This window comes from Cetorhinus maximus, chromosome 12, assembly GCF_964194155.1.
Source record: "Cetorhinus maximus chromosome 12, sCetMax3.hap1.1, whole genome shotgun sequence".
NCBI classification, from domain to species: domain Eukaryota; kingdom Metazoa; phylum Chordata; class Chondrichthyes; order Lamniformes; family Cetorhinidae; genus Cetorhinus; species Cetorhinus maximus.
The window spans coordinates 22,581,320-22,599,910 of record NC_135890.1 but is presented as its reverse complement, the minus strand read 5'-3'; the positions used below and the strand labels follow the sequence as shown (position 1 = coordinate 22,599,910).

Sequence of the window (18,591 nt, the reverse complement as noted above, 5' to 3'; positions counted from 1 at the left end):
ATACCATTTAAATATGGCGGCTGGACCTTCGATCTCATGAGGTAACAGTGGGGCCAGCAACTTGCTGCCTATCCCTGCCACAGGATTGGCTGGAACCCTTGCCTCTGCAGATCTGATTGGTTGGCCACCACTTGATTGCAGGTAGCCAGCTGCTCTGCCTCCAAGCGGAAGTTCTGTTTTACATGTTGGGGTGGGAGGCCGGAGTCTATGTAGCTTAGTGAATGGGACTTGATGCGGTTCGGAAATGGGCCAGAGTTTTGGTAAGCTGTAGTTTAGAGAGGATGGAGGATGCACAGGAGGACATTAGAATATCAAGTGTGGGGCTGACAGAGGTATGGATGAAGGGTTTCAGTGGCAGATGGGTTGAATTTGGGCAGGGGTTTACAGAGATCAAAGGAAATGGTATTTGTGATGGGGAGGCCATGGGATCAGAAGTTCAATTTGCGGACAAATAGGATGGTAAAGTTCAAGGTCCAAACAACGGTATGGAATTTGTGGTGGGGTCTGAAGGCAATGGTTTGTAAAATAGAGAGGTGGTGGTCAGGTAGAAGCTGCCCACGTTTGTCATTGAGGCGTAGCATGTAGGTGAAGAAAGGGGGGAAAATAGACGATTTTTGGGGGACATTGTAGGCAACAGAACAAGGCTTCAATGGATGAATCGAGGTGGCAGGGGTGGTGAGAGAAGCCATTAGCTCAGTTGCTCTGCCTGTGATCGAATGTCTAAACACTGAGGGCAGTCGCAGCAAACTGGGAAAAGGAGGATAATGGTGTGGTCAACAGCCTTGAAAACAGCTGACAAGACGGGGAAGGGTAGTGCACCAGGGTTGCAATCACCAAGAATATTGTGATTTTGGCAGGAGGGTCTGTGGGAAGGTGGGGGCATGCTATATCAGTCAGTGTCCTAACCAGATTCCCGGTTATTCGTCCCATATTCCTGCTGGATAAGTGCTAGACAAACCACGGATTTTTCAGGTCAGGATTCCTTCCAGCTGTGTACTGATCAGTTCACATCAGGCTGGTTTGGAAAGAAGCCTGTGCTGTTTGAATAACTCCATTGACTCCTTCTGATATCCTGGGTACCATGCATCAGCTTGTCTCATACTCCTCTTCATCACAAATGAGCCCTTTATAACTGCTTCCAGAAGAAGATTGCACACAACAGGATGAATTGCTGGTGGACAATGCTCACTAATGCTCAGGAACCCTAACACCTTATCAGGAAAGAACCAATACTTATGAGCATGGAATTAGTAAAGAGGGTGAAAAAGCGAAGCCTGAAGCTCAGGGACACAGCTGGAAAATGCTTGTGTTACCACAGTAGTTGGTACTTCAGATTTAACACATTTATTGACAAACAGTAAGGTGCAATGCGCTGACAGTAAATAACCATTGTATATTGGAAAGAAATACTGCTACAGAGAGATTCACTGACATATTAAACTGTGTTAATATTCTTATTCTTGGTGCCGGAGGAAGAGCCAGGTGCTCTTAACAGGATGCACAGAGAAGAACTGGAGACAGCAGCCACAGAACGCCTGGGAACTGAAGTAGAGCTGGTCAAGCCGGGAAAGTCACTCAAGGCTGAGGGAGAGAGAAAGAGATGAAAAGAGAGAGAGTGAGAAAGAAACAGAAAGAATTACATGCCTGTTCTGCAAATTTACTGTACTTTGCCGCAGTTCTCCTTTATTAACCACATCCCCCAATTTGGTGCCACCAGAAAACTGTACCTCGGATTCCCAAGTTTTATATTTTTTAACATGACTTCCCTTCTTTTCCATTCTATAGAAATAAACCCCAGTGCCAGGTTTACCTTTTTATGGCCTTGTTAAACTTCATTACTTTTAGTGATTTATGTATCTATCCTCGACCCATTTGCTCCTCTACTAGTATGTGAGTAATTTGAGACATGTGGCATGTTTGACATATTTGGGGGGGGAATTAGGTGATTTTGGCCTATGGCTCCCAAAGCTCTGCCCCACTGACAGATTTTCCTCACCGTATTTATATCAAGCATCCAGCCACAACAGATCTTCAAGAAAGATCACAGACAGAATTTAAAATGTTTCAGAGAGACAGAGCATCTTGTGCTTCTTGTGTCTGGATAATCAATGCTTTTTCTTTACCTGACACACTAAAGTGGACAGTTGTGTCCTTTCCCTCGCTGTGACTGTGCTTCAATGATCTCAGTTACCAAGGGTCCTCCTTGGACCTCTTCTCCAATGACCAGTGATTGCTGGAGACGAAGCTTCTGCCCTTCACTAAGGGAAGGGTTTTCAAAATGGACCCTAATCCAGGGATCTCCTGAAATGAGAAATAATAACGTTATAGTTCCAAGCCCCCTGTGGTGTAAGGAAACTTCAATATCCCACCTAGTCCAATCCCACTCTCTCTCAACCCCCATACTCTGTAATATCCCCATTGCTCTAATTCCACTCTCCTGCTCACTTCCAATATTCTTTGATATCTTATCTAGTCTATTCCTACTCTTTTGCACACCCCTTATACCCTTTAAATTCAGTCTATTTCCTACTCTTGTACTCACTCCCTAAACTCTTTCGTATCCCACTCAATTTAATTCCATTCCCCTGTTCATTCCCCATCCATTTTATATCATTTCCAGTCTAATTCCACTCTCGTGCTGATTGTCTATGCCCATCACCTTCAGTCTAATCCCACTTTCCGGGCAGCAATTTTTTAACAATAGAGACGCCAATAAAGCACATCTTACCTTTATTAATCTTGTCGCCCACAATTTTCAGAAGTTCTATTCCAACACTCCAGTTGATCGAATGACCAGGTTGGTTGCGTCCCGCTCCCAGTTCATGCAATACCTCTGCTATCGGCAAGGAGTGGATCGCCTGAACTACCCCTGAAAGAGCAAGCTGAGTTAGGGTCGATTCTGGGCTTCACAGTGGCTTTGGCAGATGGAGGGGGTGTTGAGTCAGGCCATTTGAATACCTACCCCTGGAATTACTATCAGTTTATTTTTAGTCAGACCACTGGTTCTTTCGAAAGCTCATGCCTCAATTCACTTGAGGGAAACATAGAAACAAGATATTTTTCCAGAGTTGGTCAGTTCTGTAATCCACTCAGTGAAAACCCATTAGTTGGGCCTATACCTCTGGATGTTTATTCAGATATTACAGTGAATCACAGTGAAGTTATTGATGGACCAGAGCTTTGGACCAGAGTTTTTATCCCGACAAAACTGATTTCTCTTTATAATTTACTTTATTTGAATTGTTAGATTAATGGAAGTGATAGTGTTTCTGCTTGAACCTCATTGAGAAATCCCTGTTTGAAAAACATATCTTTTGACTTTTTTTAAATGATTCATTCTTGTGACGTGGGCATCATTGCAAAGCATTTCTTGCCTATCCCTAATTGCCCTGAGAGAGGTAATGATCCTTCTTCATGAAAGCAGTTTTGACAAAAGTGAGCAGATTGCTGGGCCACTCCAGAGGGCAGCAAAGAGTCAACCACATAGGAGTCTGAAATCAGAGTCACATATAAGCCAGACCAGACAAAGAAGGCAGGTTCCCTTCCCTGAGGGATGTGAATGAATCAGTTGGGGGTTTTTGTCTGATAGCTTCATGGTCACTTTTACCGATACCAGCTCTTTATTTGCAGATTCTTAGGGCGGAATTTTCCATTTTTGAAACTAAATGCTGTGGTGGGCGGGTGCTGAGGTGTGTATCCCTCTGGGTGGTGTGGCAGGAAATCGCGCCTGACTTCACACTTGGAAGCTAATTAATTATGCATAGATGAGTTTCTCTCCGAATCGCGTGGCGGGTTGGAAACTGATTCGTCCACCCCGCCGTCACCAAATGGGGTTGGAGGTCCGGGTGCCAGATTTAAACAGCCCCTCACTCTCACCAGCGCAGCTTTGAGAAGAAGCCGTTTCCAGATAGCTGTGTTGAGGAAGAAAGCTGTCCCGAGGTTTACTAATGACTCCCTGGAGGCCCTCATCAATGGTTTACGGCAACACGGGGATGTCCTCTACCCCAGGGATGGCTCCAGGAAGCCCACCTACCTCACCTTACCAGCCTGGGAGGCGACAGCAAGGACGGTCAGCGTGTCAGGCAACCGCACGAGAAATACAGGCCAATGTAGGAAGAGGATGAATGATCTCACCCACTCCACAAGGGTAAGTCAGCCTTCAGCTCACTCCAATCTCACACTCTCAGAATGGCATCATGCACCCAAAAGGGTTACCTTGCTCAGGGATCTCGCATAATATTAGCGGAGGACACATCAGCACTGATTGTCTCATGGGCACTTTAACATCATCAGCATCCCGGGCCAATTAACGGCCAGCCAGTGTGAAATGCATGGAGAGCCTCAGCGCTGCCGGGGTAGGGGCGGAAGGAGCGTGAGCGCTGAAGTCTGCGCTTGGGTGGGGCTGTGAGGGAGCTGCCTCAGGGAGCTGAAGGATTTAAAAATGAAAAATAAAGATTTGAAAAATAAGGGAAACATGTCCCCATGTGTGTTACATCTGTCACTAGAACAGGGACATGTTAAAAATGAATTTTAAATTTTTTAATTTACTGTTGGAGATCTCATCCCACCCGTGGATGAGGTTTGGCACAAAATGTAAAGGCCGCCTGGCCTATTCGCCCCGCTTGCCAACCGTAAGGTTGGACGAGCAGTGAAAAATTCAAACTAATTAATTGATTAATGGGCTTACTCGCCCTCTTAATTGTCGGCGGGCGTGCTGCCGACTCTCGCCCGACGTCATTGTGCACTATTTCACGCTCGGGCATGTTGAGGGAGCACCCGCACGCCAAACTGAAAATCCTGCCCCATGGAGCGTGAGGTCCTCCTGCAGAGTGTGGCAGATATGATCCGCCAAATCTCTGGACAAGCGCAGACGTGCACAGCATTGACTTTCGCTTATCTCCAGATAGGAAAGTCTTCTTCTGTAGACCCTTGATCATGCAAGTCGCTTCTGTGGGATGGGTCTATTCTCCTCATCTACTGGGTGTTGCTGAGGCTCCCCTGGACCATGGGCCTGAGCTAGGCCTCCTCTTGAAGCTGTGCTAGACTGCACCGGGCCCTTCACCTCCTCCTCAATTGGTTCACTGCCATCAAGGAGACAGCATTGAGCATGGACTCCATTACTCAATCCTCCTTCTCCCTGGGGACTGATCGATGCAAGAGATGAATGAATACTGGGCAAATATAGTAGATGGCCCACTCACAGACAGAAAGCCAATATTATGTCCTAGAGCTGTGTCTGCTCTACTAGCTTTTCATTGATACAGCTGAGGTGCCAAACTCTCAGATCTAGGTGATCAAGATGCCAACCCTGATACTTGACATCTCAATCCCACAGAGGTTTGGACGTGTCACCTAACCAAAGGCACTCCTGCACTCTCTGATCTGGTTTACTGATCAAGCTCAACTTGCACTTCAGCAATGACTGGATGCCCTTTGGCCCGTGATTCATGCCAATTGGAGAAAGTACATTAGAGGCTTTCGTTGATGACCTGGCAGATATTCAGCAGCTGTGCTTCCTTAATGCTTGCCTGCATTTTCCATTCTCACTTATCTCTCTGTTGAAGCTCAAATGGAGTGACTGTATTGTGAAGCCAATGTCTCCTGCAGTCTCTCATTAAAGTGGACCAAAAGTCAATGGCTCCAATTGCACCTTCCCAAACAAACCTTCCTCTTTACTCCCAGCTCAGACTCCATTTCAATGTTGTGCCTCTAAGCTGTTTGAGGGTGCCTCCTGAAAGGAGCCCTGACTGTAGCCCTGGGCTCCTCCCACACTGCCTCAGACCCCTTCCATGCCGATTATTTTTCAGTTTTGATTTCTAACTGCGCCACAACTTTGTGATAGCAAGATGGCAGTGATGTGATTTTATTTTGAAACCAATTTTGAGACCTGAGAGTGTTTGGGTCCCTCCATCTTCCTGGAATCCCACGGTGTACAGGTACACGTGTAGAGCTCCCTCCCATTATTCTCCAGCCTCCCCCAGTAATCCTGGATCCCGTAGTCATTGTGATTGATATTCCAACCCATCCCCCTGAACCCATCACTGTAGATGTCCCCTTGGCCACTGTGGAACCCATCCCTCCCCATCTCGAGGCTGTGTGTATGTTCACGTACAGACCCCCTGAGGGGAGTTTCGAATACCCCCCCCGTATTACATTTTCCCCATTTACAGACTACAGATGCCTCGCCTAACCCTGACCATCCCATTTGCAGCCTAGTACCAAGCCAGACAAGACCATGATCATGCCTTGCCACCAAGCTTATCCCAACTGAGCACACAGGCTTTGCCCCTCCCTGGAGCAGGATTATGTTGTGAGTGTCATGCATACCCCTGTAGCATGGCCTGCAGAGCCTCAGGACTGCCTTAATCTCTCATCCTGACAATGAGGTGCACTAAGTCCCAGGACTGCCTTTAATCTCTCACGCCAACCTCTTGGCCAAGACCAGGGAGTATGACTATCTTTCAATGATCTCTCACATTCCTCCTTTACTGATGACAACACCGTCTCCCTCCCCACCCTCTCCATGAGTCTCTGTTCAACCCATCCCTCCTGTGCCACACTAACACAAACCACCCCCCCTTTCATATTCCAGAGTCTTTGTGCATACACCCCCACACGTATAGTTTGATTCCCATCCACCCCCTTCTGTTTCTGCATTCTAATCTTCCATGGAGGGCACCAGCTTCCCCACCCTCGGTCCCCCTTCTGACTACCATCATTCCACCCCCCCCACCCCATCCCCCAAACCCCACCAGTGCCTATTATCCCCCATGTCTCCATCTTTCACCACCCCCCATCCCCACAACTCCAGCGCCCCACCCCCGTCAGTTGCAACGCTAGACTCTGCCTGAGCCCCCTTTGGGAGAACGTAGGAAGCCAGTGAACAGAGCAATCCTACACACCCCTCCCCCACCCCGAGTGTAGCATCCCATTGGCATTGGTGGGAACCCGGAGTGGAACTGCTGCAGGTAGGCTTTGAGTGCTGCACTCACCTTGAACTCAGGAGTGAAGTGAGGGCCTTCAGGCTGCAGGCCATTTATTTTCAAACATGATTCAGACTGCCCTAATTTCCCGTGGCGCTCGATTGGGAGGGGCTACATGATCCTGGCAAGTGGCATTTTTAATGAGCACTCGTGACATGGGAATGCCTGCAAATGGCAGTCCCGCCCTGGATCAGTGGAAAACCTGACCCGCCATCAGCCCACCATCGATAGTGGTGAAGGGAAAATTCCAAACTTGTTCTCCCGCCGGTTAGAATCAGATTTTTGGCCTCACTCCAAAATTTTCCAATCCCGCCCACCACAAAACTTGCTGCAGGCTGGAGGGGAAAGTTCCACCTTTAAATTGGGTTCAAATTCTCAAACTTCCAAGATGGGATCTGAATTCTATGGATCATTATTCCAGGCCTCTGGTTTACTCAGTAGCTTTACTTCCTCTGGCAAGTTTATGTCCGAACATCCTCCGAAGAAAAGCAAGATACTGGACATGCTGGGAATATGAAAATTTAAAAAAAAACAGAAAATTCTGGAAACACTCAGTAGGCCAGGCAGCGTTTGTGGAGAGAGAGAGAGAGAGGGAGACAGAGTTAATGGGTGGGATTTTATGGCCCCGCCCACCAGCGGGATCTTCCAGTCCCACCGAAGTCAATGGGCCTTTGCCTGGTTCACCACATTCCCCATCGCAGGAGCCGCCATGCCAGGGCTGGAAAATCCTGGCCAACATTCCGGGTCAATGTCTTTCATCAGGAATGGGAACAGTGTGAGATGGAAGGGGTTTCAAGCTAGTGAGAGGGGAAGAGGGTGGGGCAAAAGGACAAAAGGGAAGGTCCGTGGTAGAGTGGAAGTCAGGAGGGGTTAAATGACAAAAGGATTGGCGGTAGAGGGCCAAAGGGAGTGGTAATGGGACAAGTAAAGGAACAAAAAGATTTTGAAAGGAGATGTGAGCGGCAGAATGATGAACAGCTGCCACCCAGAAGCATAAGAAAAAACAAAACCCAAAACCAGCCGAGAAAAGGAAACAAAATGGGGCCGAGGTCTGAAATTGTTGAGTCCAGAGTGCTGTAAACTTGTTCGTCAAGCTTCACTGGAACATTGCAAGAGATCAAGGAGAGAGGGATCAGCACGAGGGGTTGTGGAGAGTTACAGTGACCGAACAGAAGTGTTCCGCAAAGCAGTCACCCAATCTGCATTTGGTCTCTGCATTATACAGTGGACCGTATTGGGAGCAGCGAATTCGGTATGCTGAATTGAATGAACCATATGGATCTTGCGGCTTCACCTGGAAGGAATGTTTGGGGCCTTGGACAGTGAGGAGAGAGGAAGTGAAAAGGGCAAGCTTTGCATTTCCACAGACAGGTGCTGTAAAGGAGGGCATGTTGGGAGTGATTCAAATGGATACTGAAAGGGGAGGAGAGGGGAAGATATGATGGCGTCATGCTGGAGGTGCAGTAAATGGCAGAGGATGACCCATTGGACATGAAGACTGGTGGGGGGAGGGGAATGTGAGAACAAGGGGAACCCTATGATGGTTTTTGGAGGGAAACAAAGGGGTGGGAGTAGAAATGCAGGAAATATGCCCTGTCAACCACATTGTTGTGGGGGAGGTGGGTGCTGGTATCCTCAACTGGGGGAAAAAAGGAAGACATTTCAGAAATGCTGGTCTGGAAGGAAGCATCATCAGAACAGATGTGACAGAGACGGAAAAACTGGGACAATGGAATGGAGTCCTTACAGGAAGTGGGGTGTGAGGAAGTGTAGTCAAGGTAGCTGTGGGAATTAGTGGGATTATATTGAATATTGAAATGGAAACGGGGTAGTTGAGGAAGAGAAGGAAAGAGGAGAATCGGGGATGAACCGTGTGAAGGTGAGTGATGGGTGGAAATTGGAAGCAAAGTTGATGCAATTTTCCAGGCTGACATCAATCCAATCATCAATGTATCAGAGAAAGAGGCGAGGGAGGGGAGTTGAATAGGACTGGAGCAAGGGATGTTCCACATATTCCACAAAAAGACAAGCATAGCGAGGACCCATGCGGGTCCACATAGCAACACCCTCTTTCCGGAGGGAGTGAGTAGAGTTAAAGGAGAAGTTGTTCAATGTGAGATCAAGTTCAGTCAGGTGGAGGAGGGTGATGGTGCATGGAAACAGGCTGTTGCCTGGCCTGCTGAGTACTTCCAGAATTCTGTTTTATTACCTCAACGAAGGAAGTTCTGCCCAGGTCATTGAGACTTAGCGATAGCGACACAATGATGGACAAAAACATGTGTTGGAGTCATATCTCTCAAGACAGAGGTTTTCTTTTACAAAATGGAAGGACTGGGCGTTATCTTGCCTAAAGTTGTGTGTGGCTATCAACCTGTAGCCAGCGAACCCTCATCTTAGTGTAACTGCTCTGCATTTGGACCTGCAAAGCGGAGACCAGTTGGTGAGAACTTCCAGATGTCCTCCAGGGCCAGCGGCCTGTTTTCACACGGGGGACATGTTTCACTACATTTTAAATTTTTAAAATTATGTCTTTCATCTCTCTTCGTCTCCGCCGCAGCTCCGTGCTTCAGGGAGATTAGGAAGCGCTCGCTCGGGCGCATGCGCCAAGTTCGTGTTCAGCTGGCTTGCCCTCCTCCCGCACAGGTGCCGGGTGCTTGGCGGCGCCGCCGCTTGTGTTTCATGCTGGGTGGGCCTTAATTGTACCACCGGGTGAAATCGCATTGTGGTGCCAACCACGGGTGGCGGTCAGCTTCCTGACTGCCCCAGCCAAGGGCAAAAATTCTGCCCCGTGTGCGCGCTGTGGGAATTCTTTAGGAAGAGATAGATAGTTATACTTCCCGATTATAAGTGTGTGTTAACCAGTACTTTGCAAACTGTTAAAAAGAAGTTTTCTTTTATAATAAACAATCGCTCAGAGTTTATTGAAAGAAGCCTGGTTGAAGACTCTTTTATTCTGGGCACCAGTAGGGGAAATAAACGATTGGCTATTTTGGTGAGAAAATTAAACTTTTAAATGAATGGTATGGCCTGCGGAGTAGTGGGGCTGGATCATACACGCACTCCTCCCATCCCGGTCATAACACATGGAAAGGAAATTTGAACATAACTTGCTCAGGGAGAAAGGAAAAAATGATCCAGGAGTTTTAAAGAGATTAATGGACAATGGGGATGGACATAGGATGATTTTTAAAAAAAATTATTCTTTTTTGGGATGTGGGCGTCACTAGCATTTGTTGCCCATCCCTAATTGCCCTTGAACTGAGTGGCTTGCTAGACCATTTTCAGAGGGCAGTTAAGAGTCAACCACATTGCTGTGGATCTGCAGTCATATGTAGGCCAGACCAGGTAAGGTTGGCAGATTTCCTTTCTTTTCTGATAACACACTGTCCTGACTCCTTTATACACCTGGGAAGATGATGTTGAACAGACAGGGGTTAATATCTATGACAGCGTAGGGAATGAAGTTTATGGAACTTTTCACATTTGATGTTTTCTCCAGTTGTTAATGCACAAAGTGACTGATGGGTCATCCACTTATTTACAGGGCCTTCCACTGTGATGGACTGGGTGTTGTAAGGACTGATATGTGTAAACGTACAGATTGTCCAATTCTCGCCATCTTTGAGGAGAGTGGAATGGAAAGCTATCTGGGTGTTAGTGGGGCTCAAGGTCTTTCTCACACTCAAGTATCGCCACCCCAGCCCTCCACCCCCAGTTTGGTTACTCAAAGACTGCGTTTGGAAGGACTATACTGCCAAATAAGGGTGATTGGAAGAAATAAGTACACAGAAAAGTCCGTTTAGTACAGTACCCAAGCCAAAAATTTTCACTTATTTTGCCACCTTCTCCTGCAGCCTGGGACTCAGCGGCCTGCAGGTAATGTCCACAGGATGCCATGTCTGGACAGCGAGTGGCCTTCCAATCATGAATGGCAAGGTAGTTCAGTCCACATTTAATGCAGAGGTCAATGAATAACAACTGGTTGGGGGGGTAAGGGACCTCACCCCTTATCAGGGCCATTGAGGGAAACTGTCACAACCCCACTGCTGCCTTAACGCATATCAGGAGGGATTGGACATGGAGTCTCTCACGCTGTACAGCCTGCCTTTAGATAAAGTATCTAGACCAATCATCATGATACTATTCATTCAAATCATCAGGACTCTGTGCTGTCATTCTCCAACACAATGTAAAAAAAAATACCTCCAGTCTGCGCCTTCAGTTCTTCCTGTTTGACTGCGCGCTCCAGGACCCTCGTTCCCTGACACAGATCTTTGGCCAAGTCAGTAGTCACTCCCTGTGCCACCAGCATGGCTTGGAACTTGTTCAGAGCACAGCCATTCTTCAACACATCTTTCATGGCCTTCTCTCCAGCCTCTAAGCTCTCAGCTTTTCTGCACATATTGAGCAGGTGGCTTCCTATTGAAGGTGGGAACCAACATATTAGTGAAAGTTACCTCTGCATTGTGTGTATGCACACGTGTTCAATTCTGTTTATACATGCGAGTTTCCACAACTGCCTGCAGTTGGGGTACAACCTACATCCCCTTGCCCCACTCACCCTTAGTACAGATGGTAGAGATTGATATCCATTTGCTGGTACTGTGGGAGTGCTCCAGATTACAGAGATATTCGCTTATGCTCGCTAAGTCTCACTGCAAGACATCCGCTGTTCCCAGGAAGGGTCATCACCTTCCAACTGGGAACAGGAACTCCAGGCAATTAACCCCTCCGTAACCCAACAACATGGAGACCACCTGTACCAATCACATCATTGATCAGGCTGAGACCAGTGAGCTGCCTGGGACCTTCCTTGTCACTTTGAGTCAGTATCTCACTGTCTGGCACATTTCCCCACAGCCCCAGTCTTCCAAACTTTAGTTCGAGCTTCTGCATTCAGCTCCAAAATGTCCACGCTGGGCCAAATCCACCTGTTCAGCACATTAACAGAGCTAGTCAATCTAGAATTTTGGAACCTGATTCCCATTTGTCTCTAATATACACAATAAGGGCCAATGGCTTCTTATGATGGCTCTTCTCCAATATCTATGTTCTAACATACAACATTGAGCTAAAACCACTCCCAACCTGGGCTTGGGATTGTGTGTGAGGTCAATTGGCACCAGAAGCACCTGAACTTCAACAGAAAAACTCTCAAACCTCACTGAAGTTTAGAAAGTGGGAGAATTTCTCCCACAGGATACTGGGCATGTTGTACAGGTTACCAAAATAATGGTTAATTTGAATCAACTGATGCCTTTGAGAGTGAGGACTAAGGGCATGAGATATTCATAAACATGGGAGTTTGGAAAGAGTGCAGAGGTCTTGGGTTGAAGGAGACAGAGTCCACAACCAGGGTGGTCATGCAACGGCTGTCAAAGGAGTGAGACAGATGGCACTAATGACCATTCTTATTCAAGGTTTCGTGCGTTCTTTGGTTATCTATAATGTCCACCACTCACACATTGGCCGGGATTTTACCACCTTGCCATGGTGGGACTCGCTGTGGGGGATGTGGTGGGCCAGCCCAAGAGTCCATTGACTTTTAACAGGACCAGGCAATCCCGGCAGTGGGCGGGACTGGAAAATCCCACCCGTTGAATGCAGTTCTTGGTGAGGGACTAACCTAAGCAGATGACCAGATCCATCAAGTCCTTGGGCCCCCTTCCATTCAGGCATTCAATGGATTCGATGACTTCTAGAGAGTTCCCAACACATCTCCCGATGGGACTGTCCATCCTAGAGAGGACAGCAGCAGTTTGAAACCCCAAGTCATTTCCAATATCTACCTAAAAGGTAGAAAACAAAATATATTGATTTATCACTGGGACATTCACAACAGAGGAAATGATACATTAAATGCATCAAGGGAAGATCAGTAGTTACAAAGCTTGTTGGGCAATAGGAAGCCACCATTCACTCAGCAAACAGCAAGGCAAGAGGCCTTGGAATTCCATTCTACATTAGGCTGGTAAATTAATCTTCACGGCTGCTGGGTGTAAAGCTGCAAGCCCCTATCACCAGCACCATCACATATTGAATCAAAGGGAAGGACCTGCAACTTTTAAGCCTTGTAATTAATTATAAGCTGGAAACTTCAAGGTTCACAGTTTCTGTAGTTCTCCAAACTCCAATGTCTGACATATTCTGGCCTTGAACGAGGTTCTTTCCGTAGGGATAGCAAATTCCATCCCTTTCCTCCCCAGTTCCCTGGTCTTCAGTAGGATGGGAATGCCCAGTTGTAGCCCAAAGAGTTGCTGTCCAGACTCATGGACGTCCACTAATACCCCAAAGTGTCGGAGGATGGCAAAAGGATAACTGTCAGTCAGATCTATTCTCCTCCTCGCCACTGTCTCTCTCTTACTACAGCCTGATGGAAAGGTTTTGGAGTAGGCAACAGGAGGAACCCTGTCTGCCCTCTGCCACTGGGAGCAATACCAACAATCCACTGCATCATGCTAAAACCCAAGTCGATTCTCTTCCCTCAGTTTAGAGCTCACACCAGTTTACCAGCAGAATCACCCAGTAAATTCAGCCCTTTGCTGCTGTGATTGGTGGAATCTTTGATCATGCTGCGCAGGCGTAACCCATGAGTCAGTACATTGGCTCAAGCGTCACGCACAAAACACGAACTGGATCAATATACTGCACCAAATCCAATCCCTTTCAGCCACAACTGTTGGACAGGTCTGTGGCTTTTTCCGACCCACTGACCAGGTATTGTGCCAGCTCCCTGGCACTGTTGATCTCCTTGAACAATGCTCCTTCTCCAAATTTCACATCCAGCATCAGAGCAGTAAGAGACTCAGCTCCTTTCTTCGACATTATGGAGGCTGAAAATGAGAAATTGTATATTACTGAAAACAGCCAATCCTTTATCACTGACCTCAGTACAATAACTCCGTGTTGTCCAAGATCTGTCAAACACATTGGTCCAACTTGCTTAAGTAAATTTTGACATTGACATTTCTTTTTCTTGAACTGCTTGGAAAACTTTAGTCCAATAAAACAAAATGGCGACAGCGATAGAGGTCATAAAGGAAGTGCTGAGAAAGAGTACTGTGTCTGTGAGCTTCAATACAAGCAGATCAGAGTATAGAAGCAGCAGCTCATACTGCAGTTAAACAAGGGAATGGGCAGGCCATACCTGGAGCACTCTGTTCAGTTTTGAGTGGCCCACCTAAGATGGAGGTGGGCTTAAAGAAATCCGGTAATGATTCACCAGGGAGATGTCTGGGATTGGGTGGGGAAGGTGACTGATGATGAGTGACAGGCTAACCTTTGGGTCACATTACCTGGGGGTTATGGGGTGATCTAACTGAGGTGTTTAAAGTCATGAAGGAGATCAGCCGGGGAAACAGGGAACTCTCCCCTCTAATACCGAATCCAGAAGCAGGGACCATCTTGAAACACTTTGTCTGAGGAGACAGCGTTAATACAGGATCTATGAGCTGTTTAAAAGGGACATTTACTTGTGGAGTAAGGGGTTTAGAGAGTTGGAGAGAGGACAGGGAATGACATGTGGAGACTTCAGAGCTTCCATGGGTAACAGGCTGGCCGAAAAGGCTCAACTGGTCAAAGAGTCACCTGGTTCCTATGGAAGACAAGGCCTGAGAGATGCTAGCTAAAGCTTCTGTTTATACAGCACCTCCTGTGTAATAAACTGTCCCAAGGTCTATTCCAGGAGGATAATTACAGTGCAGGAAGTGGATGAGTTGGTAGAGGAGGGGTTAGAGTTGTGAGAGGTAGAGGCTTCTGAAGGTCAGAGGTAAGGAGGCAGTCCGTGGGTTTCTGAGGTGTGGGCCAGGGCTATCACACTAAGATTTGTGTCTCTCCATCCTCTATGAGACTAACTTGCTGTCACTGTGTCAGTTCCCTCCCGTCAGTGTAACTCACTCTCACTAACCTGCTATGAGGGGAAGACTGTCCACAGTCGATGTCACATCCCTGATTGCGTAAAGCTTCTTATCAGCTGGCACCAGGTTGGCAGTCTGCCCGACAATGCAACAGCCAACCTTAGACAAGATATCCTTCATCTAAAGAAATGAAAAAGACATCCAAAAATCAGTCCAGCTACATCACAGCCATTGGTCCATAAGCCCTAATGAGCTAGGATAGAGTTACTCACTGTCTACCTGGGCAGAGTCACTGTTTATTTAATAGGGGAATGGTACATCTTCCTGGCAACAGATTATAACCAACAGTGTATCTCCCTATATTGCTGGATATCATCATTAAGTTATTTTTCTATGGGCTCTGACTTTCAATAAATCAGATAACTTCTGGGCTGGAACCAGGAAATCACCATGAAAGATGACTAATTGGTTTTAAAACCCAATGGTGTCATTTTTCTCCTTCAGGAAAGTGATCCTGCTACCCCAACCAGTTTGGCCTCCATGTGACTCCTGTCCACCCTTAACCCTGATACCCTGATGCCATGGCCTAGAGAGTCAGTGTTGTAACAGGGATGGGGTACAGTTGCGTCAGTGTTCAGTAATAGCACAACACCACCATCTGCAGGCGCCTAGAGGGATTGCAGCTGCCTGTGGGAGCCCACTCATGAATAAAAATGCTGGAAAGACTTGCATTTATATAGTGCCTTTCAAGACCACCAGACATCTCAAAGTGTTTTACAGCCAATGACGTACTTATGAAGTGTAGTCACTGTTGTAAGGTAGTAAATTAACAATATGGGGCTTCATCTGAAGCTTTCATTTGTCGTGTATTTACTGGAGATAGAAGCAGAAAGAGAACATGATTTAAATAGATAAAAGCAAAAAACTGCGTATGCTGGAAATCCAAAACAAAAACAAAAATAAAAATACCTGGAAAAACTCAGCAGGTCTGACAGCATCTGCGGAGAGGAATACAGTTAACGTTTCGAGTCCGTGTGACTCTTCAGCAGAGCATGATTTAAATAGGACAGGTTGGCTCAGTGGTTTCATTCTCCCTTAGGAGGTTAAGAGAGATTTAATGTCAGTGTTTAAAATTAGGAAGGATTTTGATGGTGTAAATAAGAAGCTGCTTCCCTGCTAGGTGGGTCAGATTTAAAGTATTTGGCAAACGAGGAGAATTTTATTAATCACTGAGTTGTTGTGATCTGAAATGCACTGCCTGAAATGATGGTAGAAGCAGATGAAGTAATAACTTTCAAACAGCAATTGGAAAAATAGTTGAAGGGGAAATTTTTGCAGGGCTTTGGGGAAAAAGCGGGAGAATGGGACCAATTGGATAGTTCTTTCAAGGGGCCAACACAAACACAATGGGCCAAATCACAGGATTGTTACAGTGCTGAAGGAGGCCATTCAGTCCATCACGTCTACAATGGCCCTCTGAATGAGCAATTTACCTAGTGCCATTCTCCTGCCTTCTCCCAGTAACCCTGCACATTCTTCCTTTCCACGCTATAATCAATTCCCCCTTGATTGCCTGGATTGAACCTGCCTCCGCCACACCCACAGGCAGTACATTCCAGACTTAACCACTCACTGCGTGAAAAGGTCCTTTTCATATCGCTTTTGCTTCTTTTGCCAATTACTTTAAATCTGTGCCCCCTTGTTCTCGATCCTTTCCTGAGTGGGAATGGTTTCTCCCTATCTGTCCCGATCCCTCATGACTTTGAACATCTCTATCAAATCTCCTCTAAGCCTTCTTACCAGTCCCAGCCTCTCCAATCTATCTTCATAACTGAAGTTCCTCATCCCTGGAGCCATTCTTGAGATTTTTTTCTGCACCCTCTCGAAAGCCTTCACATCCTTCCTAAAGTGCAGCACCAGCAATACTCCAGCTGAGGCTGAACTAGTGCCTTATACAAGCTCAACATAACCTCCTTGCTCTTGTACTCTAATGTGTTCCTCAGTCTTGTATCATTCTATAATTTTAAATTAGTAGGTCCTAAATTAAGCCTCACTCCAGGATGTGAGCACATAATCTAGTCTGACCCCCAGTTAACTACTGAGGGAGTGCTGCATGGTTGGGGGTGCCTTCATTTGACCGAGATGTTAGACCAAGGCCCTATCTGCTCTCTCAAGATTCCATGACACCATTGGAGGGACAGCAGGGGAGTTCTCCTCCGCAGTATTTATCCCTCAACCAAAATCGCTCAAACAGTTTATCAGGTCATTATCTCATTGCTGAATTTGCTGACCGTTAATTGGCTGCTGTACTTTGTACATTACACATACTTCATTGAAAATTAGTCTTGTGACCCTCCTAGGCATCTTTTCCAAAGCCTGAATATCATCTATCAAGTGACTGAGGAGACCAAGTGTTCTAATAAGGCCTGACTAAGGTCTTGTACAGGACAAAATAGCATGGAATAAAAACAGAAAGTGCTGGAACAACTCAGCTGGTCTGACAGCATTAACATTTCGAGTTAAATATAACTCTTCTTCAGAATTGAGGTCACATGATCTTAACCTTTTCAAACATTCTTTACCTCCCCTGCGCTCTGCTCAACGTTGAATCCCGGGATAGATTCCATCTTGTCCAGTGTGCCCCCCGTGTATCCCAGACCTCGGCCACTGATCATCGGAACCTGCAGATCAACAACATCAACTTGAACATTCAGTAAAAATAAAGAGCTTGCATTTCTGCAGCAACTTCCACAACCTCAGGATATCCCAAAGCCCTTCATAGTCAATGAATTTGTTTCTGTAATGTAGGAAACTCAGCATCCAATTTGCACAGTTATAAAAGCAGATTTCCTGCTCGTTTAAATGTTCATTGAGTAATACACATCAGCCAGGACACCAGGGATAACTCCCCTGCTCTTTGAGTAACGCTGCAGGATCTTTTACATCCACCTGAGAGCTGGGTTGAACATTTCCTCTAAAAGATGCCACTGTCAACTGTGCTGTATTCCCTCAGTACCGCACTGGACTCAGCCTGATAGCCTGTGTTCAAATCTTTGAAGTGGGTCTTGAACGCACAACTGTCAGACCCAAAGACACTAGGGAGTGCTACCTCTAAGGCACATCTGGTACATCTTTTTGATTATTTCATGGGCTGTGGGCATCACTGGTAAAGCCAGCATGTCTTGCCCATCCCAAATTGCCCTTGGGCTGAGTGGTGTGCTGGGCCATTTCAACAAGCAAAGAAAAGTACAACACAGGAACAGGCCCTTCAGCCCTCCAAGCCTGCGCCGATCATATTGCCTGTCAAACTAAAACATTTTGCACCTCCGGGGTCCATATCCCTCTATTCCCATCCTATTCATGTATTTGTCAAGCTGACTCTTAAACACCGCTATTGTACCTGCTTCCAACACCTCCTCTGGCAGCAAATTCCAGACATTCACTACCATCTGCGTAAAAAACTTGCCCCCCACATCTCCTCTAAAGTTTTCTCCTCTCACCTTAAATTGATGTCCCCTAGTAATTGACTCTTCCACCCTGGGAAAAAGCTTCAGACTATCTACTCTGTCCATGCCACTCATAATTTTGTAAACTTCTATCAAGTCGCCCCTCAATCTCCGTCGCTCTAGTGAGAACAATCCGAGTTTCTCCAACCTCTCCTCGTAGCTAATAACCTCCAGACCAGGCAGCATCCTGGTAAACCTCCTCTGCACCCTCTCCAATGCCTCCATATCCATCTGGTAATGTGGCGA

General features: G+C 46.6%; 1 protein-coding gene across 10 annotated transcripts in view; it reads right to left on the bottom strand.

Annotated features, from left to right (window-relative positions):
* The window catches only part of tymp (thymidine phosphorylase), a 67,352-nt gene that overhangs the window by 8,214 nt on the left and 40,547 nt on the right, over positions 1-18,591 (bottom strand). For 6 of the 10 annotated variants that reach the window (XM_078553143.1, XM_078553146.1, XM_078553147.1 and 3 more), the window contains exons 4-10: positions 17,422-17,520; positions 14,890-15,019; positions 13,698-13,816; positions 12,610-12,772; positions 11,187-11,402; positions 2,729-2,869; positions 2,124-2,301 (exon numbers count right to left, since the gene is read on the bottom strand). In XM_078553143.1, coding sequence (XP_078409269.1) covers positions 2,132-2,301; positions 2,729-2,869; positions 11,187-11,402; positions 12,610-12,772; positions 13,698-13,816; positions 14,890-15,019; positions 17,422-17,520 — 1,038 coding nt within the window. In that variant the 3' untranslated portion in view covers positions 2,124-2,131. Of the gene's footprint in view, positions 1-1,328; positions 1,582-2,123; positions 2,302-2,728; positions 2,870-11,186; positions 11,403-12,609; positions 12,773-13,697; positions 13,817-14,889; positions 15,020-17,421; positions 17,521-18,591 lie in introns of those variants that run through there. The other 4 variants (XM_078553151.1, XM_078553150.1, XM_078553149.1 and 1 more) reach the window with 1 other exon arrangement.